Here is an 18,460-nt window from a genome sequence, read left to right on the forward strand (position 1 = left end):
CAGCTGAGAGCCTCGACTTATCTTCTTTGCCCCTCCCAATCTACCGGAAGAGGAGAATCTAGGCTATCAGCCTCAAACAACAATTCAACATGTCGAAACAACAAGGGAAAATGGTGAGTCTTTACGTTCCTGTTTGGCTTTTAGGAAAACCGTTCGTTGACGTGGATGTGGGGATAAAGAACGATGCTGATTGAACGAACCCCTTAGGCGAACCTCGTATGTGCTACCAGCTCAATATAGCTCTCCTCCAAGAGGAGAGAGGTCTTAGTCAAAATTGGAATACTAATATATACGTACTAGATCAACTATCGTATGAGAGTTACGCTCGCTGACGGACGCCAACTTACTGGTACCCTCCTCGCGTTTGACAAGGTAAATTATCTTCTTATAAACCCCTCGTTGGGAATATTAGCTCATCTACTAACACGCATTGAAGCACATGAACATTGTCCTCGCTGATACTGAGGAGTTCCGCCGGATCAAGCGAAAACCGACCAAAGCCTCTGCCCCCCCAGCTACCACCGCGCCCCAAATCTCTGAAGAGAAGCGTACGCTCGGCCTCATAATTCTACGCGGTATCCACATCGTCACCCTCTCAGTCGAGTCCCCACCTCCCGCCGACCCATCATCCCGTCTCGGCGCTGCTGCTGGTGGAGCTGCAGGTGCCGGTGTTGCAGCCGCCGGGCCAGGTATCTCTAGACCTGCCGGAAGAGGACTTCCCATCATTGGTATGGGCGGACCTCCACCTGGTGGACTTCCCCCACAGATGGGAGCACCCGCAGGATTGCAGGGACCGATGAGGAACGTCGGGCTTGGACAAGGTCCCCCTCCAATGGGCGGTCCTCCTCCGCCAGGTTTCCCTGGTGCGCCGCCTGGTTTCCAGGGTGGTATGCCAGGTGGCGGACCCCCAGGATTCCAGCCACCCCCAGGATTCCAGGGAGGAAGGGGATTCCCCCCTCCACCAGGGTTCAGATAGAGGATAGCTTTTTGTTGGGTTTTTTTTTTGTTCATATTTACTTCCAGCGGGACGAAGGCTGTGGAAAGCCACTATCCTGTTTAAAGTAGATTGGTGGATTGGAGCGATCAAAATTATCGAATAAAAGTCGACCTAGGTGTGTATTCTGTTCATTGAGTTACAAGTGCGAATGAGAATAAAGTATCTACGACAATTGGTGAGAGTAAAGAATGTGTAGGAGATTTGAACGGATCAGGTCAGGAAAATCGATAGCTGTAATATATATCTCATTCGTCTTTTGGTTTGCTATTTAAATATTTTTGCATTTTTTTTACAATTCTGACAGCGTCTATTGCTTTGGCTTGAGTGTACAAGTGGTCGGCAATCACCAGGAACTTGAGATATTGGGGGGGTGTATTATCGTGATCTCTACTCTATGCTCTCAATATTACATGATGCTAGGTCACAAGAATGGTTAACTACAAAGTTAGTAATTCCTAGCAGGCATTACCTAGAGAAAATTCACAAGAGAATATTCAGACTTTTTGGTCAGATTTAAATTTATTTTTTATTTTTATTTTATTTATTAGTGATAAGGAGCTGAGCGCGTCTAGAGCTCAGCTCCACAAGAAGGAAAAAGAAATAAAGCCCCCAGAAATTCGTGATATGCAGCCAGTCATTGCGGTCGATTTCATACTGTTGCCAGCCGAAATCCACCGCACCCAAGACCCGCTCCTAAATCCATTCTCCATCCCCCGTATCCCACCACACCGTCCTTCCCCGTTAAGAGAAAAAGCCTCCTGAACATGAGGTAGGTCCTGGGTTCGACCGCAATTAAGGGTAAACCTCGCCTAGTATGATGATGTGGGGGGGGATGTTGTTTTTTGCGTTGTTCATGGAGAGGAAAAGAGGGTTCGAGGGTGCTGGCCGAATTTATACTTTTGCGGTAAAAAAAAACTCGATGCCCTAGCCCTGTGCTTGGCATTTATACCCTGCACTCTTGGGTCTTGGGGTGCCGCCAAGGGGGAGTTCATATCCTCACTCCCTGAGTTTAGTGAAATCTAGCGTGGAGTGGATCATGGATGTATTTTTTGATTTTTGTGCCCCTCCTTATCGGAAAACCCCACCATGCAGTGGGATGAAGGGAAAAAGGCAAAGTTTTGTTTGGCTGGACAACCCCGCCTCCCACCACCCTCTTGTAGACAAGAGAAAAAATTTAGCTTAAGAAGGCTGGCCGAATTATCGCATCATCTCATCGCTGCTTCTTTCTCAACCTTAAGACTTGATCCACCCCTCCTCTGTTCTCTCTTCCTCCTGTAGCAAGTGACAAAAGAGAAATTCCAATGGCTTCTGCTAATACTCATCCGGTTGCGCAAAAGACTGGTTAGTGTTTCTTCCCTTCTTATCTCTCCTTCTAATCTTATGTCCCTCCGCCCTTGCTCCACTCCCCCGCATTGTCACTTCCGCCATGATGCGGTCATAGGCAACAATTCGGTGTTTGTTAGAGTTCTAATTGCCTATTTACAAACGACGCCCTGAACTATCAATTTCAATTCTAATGCGTATTTCTCTTCGTAGCGATCCTGTCCGTCTACAACAAGACTGGACTGTTGGATCTTGCCAAAGGTCTTAGCCAGCAGGGAATCCGTCTTTTGGCCTCCGGAGGTACCGCTAATCTGATCAGAGATGCTGGTATGCCCGTGGAGTAAGTCAAGCAATTGATATCGTAAACAAAAATTTTAAGGGCCCTAATTGTCATCTTCCAAATTATAGAGATGTCAGCAGCATCACCCACGCACCTGAGATGCTTGCTGGGCGTGTCAAGACCCTCCACCCCGCCGTCCACGCCGGAATTCTAGCCCGCAACCTTGAATCTGACGAGAAGGATCTTGCTGAGCAGAATATCAACAAGGTTGACTACGTCGTTTGCAACCTGTACCCATTCAAGGACACAATTGCGAAGATTAATGTCACCATCGCCGAGGCCGTCGAGGAGATCGATATCGGTGGTGTTACTCTTCTCCGCGCTGCGGCCAAGAACCACACCCGTGTCACCATCCTCTCTGACCCCGCCGACTACCCCTCGTTCCTCGAGGAGCTCCGACAGGGCGAGGTCTCCGAGTCTTCAAGAAAGCAGTATGCCTTGAAGGCATTCGAGCACACTGCCGACTACGACGCAGCCATCTCTGAATTTTTCAGGAAGAGATACGCTGGTGACGGTCTCCAGCAGCTTACTCTCCGCTACGGCGCAAACCCCCACCAGAAGCCCGCTCAGGCTTTCGTCAAGTCCGGCCACCTCCCGTTCAAGGTTCTTAACGGCTCACCTGGATACATCAACCTTCTCGATGCCCTGAACTCGTGGCCGCTTGTCAAGGAGCTCAAGGAGGCCCTGAGCCTCCCCGCCGCCGCCTCGTTCAAGCACGTCTCTCCTGCCGGTGCTGCCGTCGGCGTGAAGCTTTCCGACGTCGAGAAGAAGGTTTGCTTCGTCGACGATATCGCCGGACTCGACGAGAGCCCTCTTGCCTGCGCCTACGCCCGTGCCAGAGGTGCCGACAGAATGTCCTCCTTCGGTGACTGGGTCGCCCTCAGTGACATTGTTGACGTCACTACCGCCAAGATTATTAACCGTGAGGTCTCTGACGGTGTCATTGCCCCTGGCTACGAGCCTGCTGCTCTTGAAATCTTGAAGAAGAAGAAGGGTGGCCGCTACACCGTCCTCGAGATTGACCCTCTCTACGAGCCCGCCGCTGAAGAGACCCGCCAGGTCTACGGTATCTCGCTCACCCAGCGCCGTAACGACATCAAGATCACCAACAAGTCGTTCGCACGCATCATTACTCCTGAGAACGCCGTTCTCCCTGACCAGGCCCTCATTGACCTCACTGTTGCGACCATTTCGCTCAAGTACACCCAGTCCAACTCTGTTTGCTACGCCAAGAACGGACAGATCATTGGCCTTGGTGCTGGTCAACAGTCCAGAATCCACTGCACTAGACTTGCCGGTGATAAGGCCGATAACTGGTGGCTCAGGCAGCACCCTAAGATCTTTGAATTCAAGTGGAAGAAGGGTACTAAGCGCCCTGATAAGAGCAACGCTATCGATCTCTTTGTCACCGGGCAGGTTCCGGCCAAGGAGGATGTTGCTGAGAGAGAGCTATACGAGGCTGTCTTTGAGGAACTCCCGGCTGAGTTCACCAAGGAGGAGAGAGCCGAATGGATGGCAAAGTTCTGCGACGTCGCTGTCTCAAGTGATGCATTCGTGAGTCCACCTCCCACATATAAACCAAACGACTTAAAACTAATATATTTGTGCAATAGTTCCCCTTCACTGACAACGTCTTCCGCACCCACAAGTCTGGTGTGAAGTACATCGCTGCCCCTGGTGGCTCAGTGAGCGACAAGGCAGTCCACGAGGCTGCCGCAAGCTGTGGTATCACCTTTGTTGAGCAGGAGACTAGACTTTTCCATCATTAAGAAAGTGCGTTTAGCTGGTTGATAGATCCCTCTTAGCTTTCTTTTTTTGTTGTTATTTTTCTTTTCTGCTGTACAAGTTTTCGCGGTTGTTAGGAGCTGGGTAATCAATCTATAGGAAAGAAATGACAATCCATTCCATTTCCTCTTGCATCTAATATTGTGTATCGTTCGGTTGAATCATGACAGATCACTCGGCCCTGTTAGTCGGTCTTGGTGATGTAGCATGTTTAGGAGTTCTCTTTCGAGTACTTGGGGAGATTATTGTTCTTGTGGTGGGAGCAACAAGCAAAGTCACGCCCTTGTGCTAGCTGGGTCCACATATAACCCATCCGTAAGGTCATCATTAGGCATTCTGACCTCCGGTAGCGAAACATACTTATGTATACTTCACCCCCGTTAACCTTGACCGTCAAATTCCAGGCTTACTTAAGCCTCCCTTTCGCGCAATCCTCACTATCACGGACATCGCCTACTCTAGAGAACCTGCTGTATGCAATGTATATCTGAAGCATCTCGATCCAGCCCACAAAATTGGCACCAATTACCGGTTTCATAAAGGATGGAGGTATCCATGCTGCTTTTTTCTCTTTTATTTCGCGTTAGATCCTTGTGGCTTCGGAGATAAAATTTTAGATTGGGAGTCTCATTAGAGTAGAGTGCCGAAGCTAGGATCAGGGGGAGGCCTGGGGGTAGATGCGTTGATAGTGGGGGCGCCATTGAGATATAGAATAGAGTTTGGCTGATAAGTTAGATCGGATGCGTGGGGGTTATCAGGCCGCGCCATTGAGGTAAAATTTTCCTTGAATGCACTGACTGGAAAATTGGTTTGGTTGTGGAAAAAGGAGTGAGGAATGCAGATGCAAGATCGGGTTCTAGAAGTTCGAGAATGGGGTGTCTTGGCACTGGGTTAGGGTATAGTTATACTTGAGGTCGAAAACTCTAATCCTCCTTTTCCCCCACCATCTAGTGAGTGACGTCCTCTACTTAGAGTAGATCCTTCTTGGTAGAAGAGAACTGTTTAGGAGTGAAACAGGACGAATTGTGGGCAATAACACTGAACAATATCGACGACTTTGAGATTTTTGTTGCGGCGGACTCTACGTGTACACATGCAATATGTGTAGGTACAGTTTAAACGTTTGAAGGGACTGAAGGTATTGAGTCTCTGTGGGCTGAAGATAGCCTCGTCCACAGTATTGATCCGCAACCTACTTATATCTGAGACTCTAGGCCCCAGGGGACGCAGTTTCATTCCCAGGTTTTCTTCCCCCCCATTGGCCCAATAGTAACATGTGAAGAAAGATCAATGATTCCACCATTTCTGACTTGATATTACAAATCGAACTGGTAGGTAGAAGTGCAGAATCCAACCACATGGATCAACTAATCCCCCCAAGGTACAGTACGTATACAGCACAGATAGGTACCGTCTAGCCGGATGAATCAACGAATCGTCAGGTTAACCTACGAGGACTCGTCATCGGAATGTTATTTTAGAGACTTTTTCGGAGGCTCCCCCGTCAGATCACGTCGTGCACCTACCATGGGTCAGGGAAATCCCGAGTCCCGCTTAAGCATGCGAACGAAAAAAAGGCCCGTCGTCGACGACGACAACGACGACCCGCGAAGCTGGGTGAGTTAGTTCGTGGGCTATTAATAAATTTAAGGTACGTCTCTCGATGGGTATCCATTGCAAGGCCATCTGGGACGCAGGGCTAAAAGTACATCGTCTTTTGTACCATCAAGTACCGATTTACACGGGCTGACTTAACTGGCTGGTCTGGGACATGCAGGATACTTCGTATTCGTGGCTTTTATCGCCAACTGATTGCCCTAGGCGAATGTGCTTGACTGCTGATTGCGGGGTCGGAGGGTTAGATTCCGCTGCACGTCTTGAAGTATGACGACGAGCATGGCATAGGCTCTAGTGATAGGCTGCAGGGCAGCTTGGGGACATTTCTTTGGGCGAAAAGTCCCTCGATATTGCAAATCAGAGGTTCTTCTTACTACCAACGCTTCCATTCTACATACAGTACCGGTAACCTGTGAATGAGTTGCAGTGGTTATCGATTGAATTGAGCCACTGTCGTTGCTCCACCTTACAATTCCTAAAGGCAGGCATGATCTGCGGTGTAGAGGCGGTGAACGGTGGGAGACCGCCGCTAAAAGAGGGCTATTTTTGCGGGCCAAGGCGCAGACTTTTGCCACATTGGGGCACAGCCTTAAATTTGACGACGACCGTCAGTCGATATCGTGTCCCAGGACGGTTTAGAAGCACAGCTTATGTCATTATGAGACAGGTCGAGTGCAGAAGGTGGAACAGATAGTTAGCTGCAGGAGGGAGAAGAAGTCGCGAAGAAGCACAAAAGAAGATAGAAGAGGTGGAGGGCGAAGGAACAAATTGAAATGATCAGAGCATGTGGGTACATGTAGGGCGTCGGTAGAAGTCTTGGTTAACCGTTTTAAAATTGTAGAAGGTCTCTTTAAACAGAAAGGTCTCCTTCTCCCTTCCCTAGGCCTCAGTACCTACAGTACCGTACTGGTCCCGTACATAAACTCTTTTCTCACTCCCCCCCGGGAGCAATCCATGTAAAAGGTTCAGCATACATATCTAACCTTCCCCCTTCCCGCCCGTCTCCTCCGCTGTTTTGAATCATTCAAAACAACACCCCTTGAACGGTCAGGAATCAAGCACAGTCCTCCCTGATTTACTATTTGCTTTGCTACCAGCCATCCACTCATACCATACCGTGCGCTAAATCTCTCCTGCAACATTAACTACCAACTCCCTGTTCCCACCCCCTTCTATTCAAACTCCCTCTCACCCTCCCTCTTCCTTCTCTTCAACTTTGTAAACCCCCCTCCCGTCTTTTCAAACCTCCCTTTCTTTTTCAGACTCTTTTTTCTGTTCTGGACGCTCCTTCTCGCTTGTTTCTACAACAAACCCTTTTAAACACAATACTCAACACACCCAGCCATCGGTAACACTATTACTCTTCATCAGTATTCTCCTGGCGGGAAACGCGAAAATAATTTCTCGTGTTCATTAATATAATACAAGCGCCTTCAAAATGAGTGTATGTTTGCCTCCAAACCAGCCGAAGGTTACGTATTTCGAGCATCAGCTAATAGGATTTCCTCTTGAATTTAGGGCGGTTACGCGTATGTTCTTTCTCCTGACTCTTTTCTTTCTCCTAGAAGCTTTCAACACTACCTTTCGCCCCTCTCTTTCATGAAGAAATACCGCCTACATGCACCGTTCACCCGCAATCCAGACATTCTTTTTGACGCCTTACTGACAAACTTTGTGTTACACTTACAGTCAGAACAACCCTTATGCACAACAGGGCAACTACAACCCTAATGACAACTACGGTGCCAGTGGCGGATATGGCGGCGGCGCGCCAGGTAAGAACCTTCTCCCCAAGACCATCTGTTGGTGGTGCGCAAGAGATCGATATACCGATAAGAGCGTTTGGAGGTTGATTTATGTAAACTAAAAGTTGAACCGTACTCTCCCTTAGGCGCGGGGAACACTTATGAAATGGGCAACATGAACGGCGGCTCACCCGGCTACGGCGAATCGCCGCAAGAGTTCTTTGCCGAAGTCAACGAGCTCAGAGAAGGCATTGAAACCGCAAAGGGAAACATCTCACGTATCGAGGCGCTCCACCAACGCTCACTGACGGATGTCGACGAGTCCGCCTCTTCGCAGACTCAGCACCAGTTGGATTCCCTTGTCGCTGAGACCTCAGCGTTGAACAAGAACTTGACGAACAGGATCAAGAGGCTCAAGGGCAAGGCTGCTTCAGATCCCTCAAAGGCTCCTCAGGTGGGAAACTTGGATAGGAACTTCAAGGAAACTTTGAGGAAGTACCAGCAGGTGGAAGCTGCTTACTCAAAGCGGTCGAAAGAGCAGATGGCCAGGCAGTACAGGATTGTCTGTCCAGAGGCGACGGAGGCAGAGATTGAGGCAGCTTGTAACGACAGCCAGGGCGCACAGATCTTCTCGCAGGCAGTACGTTAGCACCGGATTATATCCAGACTTTATCACGGAAAACTAACATATCTTGCAGACTGTTGGAAACCGTCGTGGCGAGGCCCGCTCAGCTCTTCGTGAGGTCCAGACTCGACACAACGAAATTCAGCGTATTGAAAAGACCATTATCGAACTTGCGGACCTCTTCAACCAAATGGAGCAGCTTGTGGAGGAGCAAGAAACCATGGTTGAGGTCATTGACCAGCGTGGTGAAGAGATCCAGACAAATGTCGACCAAGCGCAGGAACAGATAGGACAGGCAGTGGAAAAGGCGCGCTCAAGGAGACGCAAGAAGTGGTGGTGCTTGTTGATAGTCCGTAAGTGCACCCTTAGCAATCTTTTCTTGCGTAGTTTTTTTCTCCACATTCATTTCTCCCCATCCCTTCCCCTTGCGTTTGTAGTTTAGCTCCTTCTTTTTCTTGATTTTGGCGGTCTCTCCTGGGGCCCCTTATCCCTACAGCGTTTTACCATCCTCTTGGGAGTAACCAGGATTATATCCCTTGATTGGGGGTCTGGGAGGGCAGTTCTTATCATTGTCATCGTGGTCGTGGTCGCAGTAGTGGTCACGCAAATGCGAAAATGAAAGACGGCCGTACCAGGACGAGGAACCTAGCTGGATTTTTCAATTCTCTTTTTTTTGATCCCCCCTTTTCATTTGAAAGAGAAAAAAAAGAACGACCCTAACATCGAAATCCTCGCGTTGCGCTCCACATTTAGTCCTCATCATCATCGCAATTGTCATCATCGCTGTTGTGGTGACAAAGGTCAATGGGATGTGGTGATCGGATACCCTTGGACTCATCAAGGGAGGAAATGGTTCGGAGGCAAATGTTTATACCTGGTACTGGGAAGACTTGTATTTTTTGAAACAAAATGGCGGGCGGAGGATTGTTGTTTCGTTGTTCATTTTTAACCCTCATTTTTCTTTTTCCTTACTGTCAATTTCTTATTCCCCTCCCTCTCTCTCTCTCTTTAAGAACTACATCTGGATTGTGGGAAAAAACTTACGGAATGGTGGGAAATATTGGGTGTTTTTTTTTTTGCTGGCTTCTAATCTTTTTGCTTTGGGGGAATTTACAGTCCTTATCATCATTGTTGTCATCATCATCGCGGTCGTCGTCACCTTACTCAACAAGAAATCCAACAACACCACAGCCTAAGGAATTCCGGTACATATTAAAATTGATGGAGTCAGATAATTGAATTTTTTCACCAGCACACAGCACCGCAACGATACCGATACATTTTTTTCACGATGGGATGTTGGGAAGGATTGAACTGGGGAACGGAGGGGGATTTCTTTCTTTTTTTTTCTTTTCTTTACCACTCTTCGGAATTCACTTACTAGTATGTATGGTTTTTTTCTGTTTGGGGGAATAATTATCTTTTTTCTTTCTTTTCTTTTGTTGTCTTTCTTTTCTGGGTTGCCCGTTATATTAATTACAGAGTATTCTCTTCCCACCCCACCCCACCCCACCCCTTTTTTTCCCCTTTGTGTATTTGTGTGTGTGTATGTGTGTGTGCGCGAGTGTCTCAATTGCTGAGTTCCGTCTAGCTAAATCAGTGAATGCTTTGTACTGGTGATAGTGATACATATCTGTGGGGATGTTTACCGTAACAAAAAGCAAGATCAAGGGAAGGAATGGAGGCAGGTTCTCCGCCTCCTGTATTGCTATGTAGTAGGGTTTTGAGAGTAATGTTTATTGCTTTGAACTGGAGAGCTGTTAATTCCTGTGATGCGCTCTGAGCGAGCGAGGTACTGGCTTGATTGGTGTTATGTGCTGAAGCGAATTGTAGTTGCTGTGCTGGCGGGGGGCGGGCGGGCGGGCGGTGGTATATACGTGCGGGATCAATAAATACTGCTATTACATACATGCATCTACACTTGGTGTTTTAATTTCAAAGTACAATAGGTACTCGAATATTAATATTGAGTGTGATGATCCAAACCAGGCAAGTCCCGTACGAGTGAGCCGAGAGACATACACCCCGGCTAGGCTCATCCTGCCCTAGCCAAATTAGTGTCCCGCCAATTAAACCCATCCTCCTCGCGCGCGTTTCTCCGCTGGTTAATTAAGCCGCACGGTCGAGTGATGGGCTATGAACAGACCCATTACCTACATGTACTCTAGTAGGGGACGAGTGCATCAACGACATGTGTCCTAAGTATATGTAGGTACTCTAACTGCAATTTTGTCTCGGCCATCCATGTATGCATGCATGGAGTGGATATACTGGTATTTCTCTGACGTTTTTGCATAGACCCAAAATCATGAGCTTGGCGTATTTTTGTATGGCATGCAATATCAGTCGCGCCCACAAACGTCAGAGAAATACAAAGTATATGGTCTGGAGTGGATATCTATGGTCCTATAGTATGTACATGTAGCCTCCAGGTACATATGTCCACCAATTGCAAGGGCAGACCATAATGCAATTAATGAATTAAACAAAACAAAACAAAACAAAAAAACAAGGCCAACCCCCTCCCCCCCCCCCCCCAATAGATATAGCACGGCTAACCTTCACAACATGTAGAACTCTAATGCACTTACTCCGCGGATCATAGCGGCGGGAAAGAAAAAAAAAAACAACTAATATCGGCCTTAATTATATTAGCTAACGCCATTACAAAGGCCAGCTGCAGACAGAGAACCAGAAACTGCCCAAGAAGAGTGCCGCGGGCATCACGATGTATCACTCGCTCTTAGCACCCACCCCACTTGCCGCCGGCCAGTTAGAAACTCTACTCCATGGGTGACTAGTCCTTTTACAGACAGCTATGCCCATGCCAACGGCCTTGTAGATAGAACCCCCCCCCCCCCCCCCCCCCCCCCGGCGGACCAATTGAGTGTAACCCGACCTAGCCCTAGCCCAGGCCCACGACCACGCAAGGGAATAGCTACAATAGCTTAAACCTAGATAGATAGAAACCGGTGATCCATAATTGTAAGAATAATCATGACTGTGTTAACCGCACATATGACGCGCAGATGGCCTACATTCTCCCGACCCTCGAGTTGTAAAAGCAATAGACACGTACAGGCCCGGAAGCCACAGCTACAAAAACGTGCTGGATATATACAAGTACAGACGAAGAGATACAGACATATAGCCAGCTGCATGTATAAGTATAGTAGTACATGTACATAGACCAACCTGCAATGATATAGAGAACAAATCTACAAGTGCAGATCGAAGCCCCCCCCCCCCCCCCCCGCCGGGGGGTTTGCATCTACTATACTATACTATAAAAGAACACAGCCTGAAAGAGCCCCGCTAAACCGGCCTAGCTAGTTAATCCTATATATATCCGGCCCTGACATGGGCCGGGGAGACATACCTAACTGGCCAAAATAATGAGCGAGAAGCTAATCTGCAAGGTTGATTAATTGTAGGGTCGGCCCAGATCTAGATCTCTAGAGCTCCAATCGATACCACACACACACACACACACACACACACACACACGCACATGCCCTCAAGCCCCTCCAACAAAAAAAAAAAATAAAAAAAATAACGGGCAATAAATAAGTACACAAAAAGTAATGCTGGGTGGGCCATGGGGGGGGGGGGGGGAGGGGGGACCATCCGCCTCTTACCGTCCTACAGGCTCTCTCTCACGGGCTCCAGGTTCTGATCGATTCGCGATATCGAACTCTCTCTCTGCTCCCCGTTACATGCCGTATACGAGCATTACTCCCACCCCTGGAGTTGAATAGCTGCCAAAGGCCGGGAAGTAAGCAATACTTCAGGGAGTGAGGGTAATTATAAAGCAGGCTAGGGAAACCTAACCCTGCAACCACGAACCCTCTGCAGGGCCGCCCTCTTGTTTAATATATATATAATAGGCTCTGTTTTAGGGGGTGGGTTTGTTGTAGCTGTGGTTGTGGAGAACTGAACATGGGGGCACAAAGCAGTCATAAACGTCATTGCCCGGCCCGTACTGTTCATTCGATTCACAGGCTATCACTCGTCCTCTACCACTACCGACTCCTCATTAAAACACATCCGCACAAATAAACACGCATTATCAAATTACCTCTTCCACCGCACACACACAATCACAATCACAAACAAAATAACCAAACCACTGATATATAACCCCCCCCCCCCCCACTCCCCTATCGTACAACCACCACCAATGCAAACAGCAATTTTTTAGAATCATTATGTAGCTAACCCGACAAGTACATAAATACATGCAGCTGAAAGATTTAACGCCTGTCCCGGTCCCGATCCCGTCTATCACGGTCCCGTCTGGGTTCGTCTCTGCGCCGGTCGTCGCCTCTCCGTCTGTCTCTGTCTCTGTCGCGGTCATCGTCTCCGCGCTTGCGCTCCCGCTCCCGGTCACGGTCGCGGTCGCGATCACGGTCCTTCCCGTTGCTGCGGTCCTTTGAGCGCTCGCGGTCTCTGCGGCGGCGGTCTGAAGAGTCGTTGCCTCTTTGCTCTCTGCGGTCGCGGTCGCGGTCTCTGTCTCCCCCTCTGTCTCTGTCACCGCCCCGGTCCCTCTCCCTCTCCCTCTCTCTATCCCGGTCTCGGTCTCTCGACCGCTCCCTCTTCGCCACCTCCCCACGCCCGTTCTCCTCCCCGTGCCCATTCTCCTCTCCCCTCTCCCACTTCTTCCCATCCACGCCCTTCGCCGCAGCAATAGCCTCCGCCTCCGCCGGGTCCACAACCTTCCCCGTCTTCTTATCCACCATCACAACCGGCACATACGTCGTATCCTGCCGCCTCCTCCGGCTCTTCTTGTCGCCCTTCCCCCACGTCCCCAGCTCCATCGCCTCCTCCTTCGCCTTTGCGCCAATCCCCAGGAACGCCGCCCGCCGCTCCACCACCCGCGGCTTCGCCGCCGCGCCCCGCCGCTTGCCAACCTCGTCGCCCTCCTTCCAGCCCATGCCGCGCAGCAGCGCAGCACCAAACTCCTCGACGGGCACCGCCGCGTAGTCTTCCAGCGTGGCCATCTCTGGCCGGCTTGCAACATCCGTCTTGAACGCGGCGTCTTCATTGCCGATTGCCGCCCGCGCAGCACGCCAGTCGTTACCGCCCGATGCCGCAACGGGCGCAAGCACGAGCGTCGATGGCGCTGGTGCATCACCGCGTAGGAGCGAGGCTAGCGCAAGCTCCTCCTCCGTCTGCGGTTTCTCGGGCGGTGGGGGCGGCGCGTCTGTCGGTGCCTCTTCCCCAGCTGCTGCTGCATCCTGCTCGCCCTCCGGCGCGCGCTCAAACACTTGCAGCCCGTACTTTTGCTCGATCGTATCAGTCTCGACCAGGTCCTCCGGCTTCACGCCGCCCTTCTGCTTCGCGAGGGCCTCGGGGGGCAGGTATATCGCCTTTTTCCCGCCTCCTCCGCGACGGCGCTCGGCCTCCTCGCGCCAGTTGCGGTTGGAGAGCTTCGGGATCACAAGGGGGCCCTTTTCTTCTGCAGGCTTGTTGTGAAGGTCGACGGCGCCGCCGCGGGTGGCGTCGAAGGCGGTGACGAGCTGGACCTTGGCGGTGTGCGTGTCTTCGGCATCATCGTCGTCGGAGTCGAGGTGGGCGGCGGAGCGTTTGGCGGCGAAGGTGGTTGGGGGCTTGCGCGTGGGGACCTTGGGCTTTGCGGGCCCGAGGGAGAGGGAGAAGGAAGGTTTGGGGGGGTCGGCCATGGTGTGGTGGTGTGGTGGTGTGGTGGTGTGGTGGTGTGGTGGTGTGGTGGTGTGTGTGTGTGGAGAGGAGGTAGGTGAGGTAGAAGTGGGTGGAGTGGAGAGGTAGAGGAGAAGGTAGTTGAGGTGAAGTTCGAGATGACTGACTTGGAGATGTGCTTCTGGCTTGGCAGTTATCGCCATTCACGTGACCGCTCACTGTGCTAATATTGCTGTTGTGGTCTTTATAGTTAATTATATTTATTAACGCAGAGAAACACGGCTGGAAGAGAAAGCCCTGTTTTCTCTGGGGCAGTCGTCGAGAGATGTTTAGGGAGAGCCCCCTGGGCGAGAGGATGTCGTACCGTCTCTGTGAAAAATAGTGTTGAAATGCATGTATACTCTTGTGAGCTTCTGGTATTGGGCAGTCCAGTCTCCAGCCCTATTACAGTACAGTACTGCATGTAGCGGGTGAGAGCCCACATTCCGTAGTGGTAGCTACATCTTGTATGCTTTCTATTCGTGAAGCCCAAAGGTACACTTCCCTATCGCAGGGGACTCTAACCGCACCCTGTATCCCTGGCCATCTGAGATCTGTGAACATCATCTCCAGATCTCAGCATCCATCCGCGCCTTCCCAGCACTGCGCATCTGCACCTATCGGGTGTCTTCCCACAGGACACCAGCATCCCTCTTACACTTCCCCAGACTTTGGCTTTTTCGTTGGGTGGCGCCGCGTGACGATTCCTCAACACAACAGGTCTCACTCACCTCCTTTCTCTGCACAGGCTGGATTGGATACATCACACACAGCCATATATCATTCTCTCATTCTCTTCTTCTTCCCCCCCTCTCTCTACACCTCATGCATCTCCACTCACCCTGCTACTGCACACAGACAAGTGACAGAGCCCCCTCCAATGTTCCTCCCACTCCTCACCACCTCCCTCCTCCTTCTCTCCCTCCATCTCCCCCTCACCACCTCCACCCCCGTTCTCCAGACCCCCCTCCACTCCACCCCCACCTCCACGCCCACCCCTCGAAACCCCCCCATCTCCCCCGCCCTCTTCACCGAGCTCGAAGAGCTCTCCCGCATCGTCGACATCGCCTACTGCGTCGGCAGCCTCAACACCGGCGTCTCAAAGCCCTTCCAATGCCTCTCCTTCTGCAAAGACTTCCCCACCTTCACCCTCCAACAGACCTGGAACACCGGCATAACCCTCTCCGACTCCTGCGGCTACATCGCACTCTCCCACCCGCCCGCGCCGCCCAGAATCATCGTCGCCTTCCGCGGCACCTACAGCATCGCCAACGCCCTCGCCGACCTAGCAATCAACAAGCAAGAATACGTCCCCTACCCCGACGACGGCCACACCGCCGACCCCGCCGCCGCAAAATGCAACGACTGCCTCGTCCACGCCGGCTTCCTGCAGTCATGGTCCAACACCAACGCCCTCATCTCGGACGTTGTCGCCGCGCTGCGCTCCGAGTACCCCGGCTACCGGCTCACGCTCGTCGGGCACTCCCTCGGCGGGGCAGTGGCCGCGCTCGCGGCGCTCGACTACAAGGGCCGCGGGTGGGACCCGCACGTCACGACCTTTGGCGAGCCCAAGGTCGGCAACCAGGGGCTGGCGGACTACTTTGATGCGCGGTTTGGCGCGGAGACGTATCGGCGGGTGACGCACGCGGAGGACCCCGTGCCGCTGGTGCCGCTAGGCGCGTGGGGGTATCGGCAGCATGCGGGGAGTATTTTGTTGAGAGGGTGGCGCTGCCTGTGGATAGGTGTGATGTGAGGTTGTGTGTGGGGCAGGAGGACCCCGAGTGTGTGGCGGGCGGGAGGGTCAATGCGGTGCAGATGTTGTGGGCGCATAGGGACTACTTTCATAGGTTGGGGCTGTGTGTGCCGCCGGATTCGCTGCTGAGGAAGATTAGGGTGCTGCGGGAGGAGGAGGAGGAGGGGGGGACGGAGTGTGAGGCGCGGTCGAGGGGGGTTGGTGGGGAGTTGTGAGGAGTGCGGTGTTGGTTCGTTTGTTTGTTTGGAAGGCGTGTTTTTTTCTCTCTCTCTTCTGGATTGGACTTGGTTTGGATTGGTTTCTCATATATATATACTCTCACTTGCACCTGTCTGTCTGTCTGTCCGGGGGGTTCTTGTCTTTCTTCGGAGTTTTTTCTTTCTTTCTTCTTTCTTTGTGGGGGGGAGTTGATTGGCTTAATTTGTATTCTTTTTTGAATAGGTACCTCTAGTAGGTAGGTATTTGGGATCGATCTTACTGCTGCTAATTTGCCTTAATAAATTTTCATATATATATACATACATATCCACAGTACATACATGATGGTTTGTTCGCTGAGCTGGAGCTAGAGCTGGTATTTTATGTCAACTACAATTAGTACTGTAATGCGCATGCCATGCCATGCTGAGTGGGTGGGTGGGTGGGTGGGTGGGTTACTATATAGAGTACATGGAGTTACAACATTGCAGATATAGAGTAATTAAAGTACACATGCAGACTTAAGGAGCATAGCTTTAGTCCCATATATACATGTACCTACATAGTACTCTACCTTCGCCGCCGCACCCGTAGTTCGCTCACCGACTAGAGTAGAGGCTAGGCCATGCTTGGAAATAATTTCACATGTATCTAGTCGGTTTTGGGGGGGGGGGGGGGTGGGCGAGTGATATACCGTGATGCAGGTCCGTTTTTTAGATTTTGGAGCTAGGGGTGGAGGTGGAGGTGGAGGTGGAGGTGGAGGTGTACATAATGCATGATCGGGTTTTGCTAGCTGCTGGAGGTGGTGAACGGTAAATACATGTAGTGATCGACAGTGGTGGGGTACATGTACAGCCTGCGGTAAGATTGTTGTAGAAGTATGGGATGAGTCCTATTGGCTTAAGCTTGCCCAGCCATAGAAACCCTGTTTTTAGACACCCTGCTTCTACAATAATTCCACCTCTCGCTGTATGTAGCCACGACCACTCTGGACTACTCACTTTTTGGAAAGAGGAGGGTTTTGGGGTTGGGGGGGGGGGGGGCGGGGTATAGGTTTGGATATTAGTGGATCTAGATTATGTATATGGGGTGGGTGCCGTTCTAGGTAAAACCGCGGCCCCAAACCCCATTCAGATTCTGAATCTGGAGCGTTGCCATCCAAATTTTATTACTCTAAATTTCATCCAAACTGCTTCTAAACGCCTTCTAAACGTCCACGGGAAGTCGCCCATTATAAAGCTCATGCTCAGCTGAGAACCGGCCTTGGCAAGAGAGAGCCCGGAACTGATGGTATTTTTTTTTTTTTTTTTTTTTTTTTGCGGTCATTGGTTGAACCTATCGATTGGCGCCTACATAGCTAGCTGTAGAATGCGGTATATAGCGAATTCTGGTGAGGTGAGTGAGGCCTTGTTTGTTAATGCCTTGTTGGTCAGTACACAGACAGGTAGTTACATGTATGGTGCGCACACTCTTAAAGGTGATATGGTGGCATATATACGGAAGTGGAACAATTGTGGCTGCAATAGGCCTCATGGGCCAATAAGAGGGCATTACTGCCACGGATCAGTCAGGTTTGCCTTTCTGGGGGCATAAATGGGTATAATACTGTTCCACTTTGTTCGCATTTTACATACAAAAATACACAATTTCAACTTCCTAAGGCTTTACAACCCAGACAGATATTAAAATTCTGCAATAATAGAACTAAACTTCATCAGTAGTACTAGAGTTCTATCATTACGCTTTTTTTTCTTTTTCTTTTTCTTTTTTTTTGCGGTTTTTCGTCGCAAAGTTATAAGCCATTGACATTTCGTCGCGGTCCGCCACCGTTAAGCACCATACCTTTTGCTAGATCGACACCCCATATATGTATATATGTACATGTATTGTAACAATAGCAACGTCATGCAGCCTGCATGTAGTTACGTATATACGAAAGAAGAAGAGGAAGAAAAAAAGCCCCCATCGATACCTTTCTGCGGCCTATGTATATGCCCCATATATACTACAAAGCAATTAAGACCTGATGTTGAGGGAGTAAGTACATGTAGATATTGAGGGACTACATGTAGACGGGTGTAGCTAAGTAGCTACATGTATATAGGCAGTCCCTACCCCGGGGGCCCAGGATCAGCGTTTGCGTCTTTCCCGCTGCATATAGTATATACCGGCCGAGTTTTGCAATATACACCCCCCGCTGACCCCCGGGGCCATGTGAGTAGCCAGATTCTTCCCGGTCTTTCGATATATATGCGTACTGTACTGTACTGTACTGTACTGGGGTAACTCTGGCTTGGGCGTATAGATGTCCACGCCGGACCATCATGGCACTGATATCGATAGGCTATGTACTTGATCAATTGACTCCGTGGATCCATGC

General features: G+C 50.4%; 6 protein-coding genes across 6 annotated transcripts; 5 read left to right on the forward strand and 1 right to left on the reverse strand.

Annotated features, from left to right (window-relative positions):
* Positions 1-89: 89 nt before the first annotated feature.
* On the forward strand, positions 90-976 carry LAJ45_08589 (uncharacterized protein; the record flags this gene model as incomplete). Its single annotated transcript, XM_046118139.1, has 4 exons — positions 90-113; positions 208-216; positions 301-372; positions 437-976. The coding sequence occupies 4 exons, from the start codon at positions 90-92 to the stop codon at positions 974-976; spliced, it is 645 nt and encodes a 214-aa protein (XP_045968737.1).
* Positions 977-2,298: 1,322 nt separating this feature from the next.
* On the forward strand, positions 2,299-4,429 carry LAJ45_08590 (uncharacterized protein; the record flags this gene model as incomplete). Its single annotated transcript, XM_046118140.1, has 4 exons — positions 2,299-2,338; positions 2,534-2,660; positions 2,729-4,214; positions 4,274-4,429. 4 exons carry the CDS (start codon positions 2,299-2,301, stop codon positions 4,427-4,429), a joined length of 1,809 nt encoding a protein of 602 aa, XP_045968738.1.
* Positions 4,430-5,972: 1,543 nt separating this feature from the next.
* On the forward strand, positions 5,973-6,503 carry LAJ45_08591 (uncharacterized protein; the record flags this gene model as incomplete). The annotated part of the gene is made up of 3 exons (XM_046118141.1): positions 5,973-6,062; positions 6,308-6,425; positions 6,490-6,503. The coding sequence occupies 3 exons, from the start codon at positions 5,973-5,975 to the stop codon at positions 6,501-6,503; spliced, it is 222 nt and encodes a 73-aa protein (XP_045968739.1).
* Positions 6,504-7,500: 997 nt separating this feature from the next.
* Positions 7,501-9,628, forward strand: LAJ45_08592 (uncharacterized protein; the record flags this gene model as incomplete). The annotated part of the gene is made up of 6 exons (XM_046118142.1): positions 7,501-7,506; positions 7,581-7,591; positions 7,752-7,837; positions 7,933-8,447; positions 8,506-8,785; positions 9,186-9,250. 6 exons carry the CDS (start codon positions 7,501-7,503, stop codon positions 9,248-9,250), a joined length of 963 nt encoding a protein of 320 aa, XP_045968740.1.
* A 3,057-nt stretch (positions 9,629-12,685) lies between these two features.
* LAJ45_08593 (uncharacterized protein) lies at positions 12,686-14,113 on the reverse strand (the record flags this gene model as incomplete). The annotated part of the gene is made up of 1 exon (XM_046118143.1): positions 12,686-14,113. The coding sequence occupies one exon, from the start codon at positions 14,111-14,113 to the stop codon at positions 12,686-12,688; it is 1,428 nt and encodes a 475-aa protein (XP_045968741.1).
* An 896-nt stretch (positions 14,114-15,009) lies between these two features.
* LAJ45_08594 (uncharacterized protein) lies at positions 15,010-16,097 on the forward strand (the record flags this gene model as incomplete). The annotated part of the gene is made up of 2 exons (XM_046118144.1): positions 15,010-15,815; positions 15,872-16,097. The coding sequence occupies 2 exons, from the start codon at positions 15,010-15,012 to the stop codon at positions 16,095-16,097; spliced, it is 1,032 nt and encodes a 343-aa protein (XP_045968742.1).
* Positions 16,098-18,460: the final 2,363 nt, after the last annotated feature.

Source organism: Morchella importuna (assembly GCF_003444635.1).
Source record: "Morchella importuna strain M04M26 chromosome Unknown Morimp01GS030, whole genome shotgun sequence".
Taxonomy (NCBI): Eukaryota; Fungi; Ascomycota; class Pezizomycetes; order Pezizales; family Morchellaceae; genus Morchella; species Morchella importuna.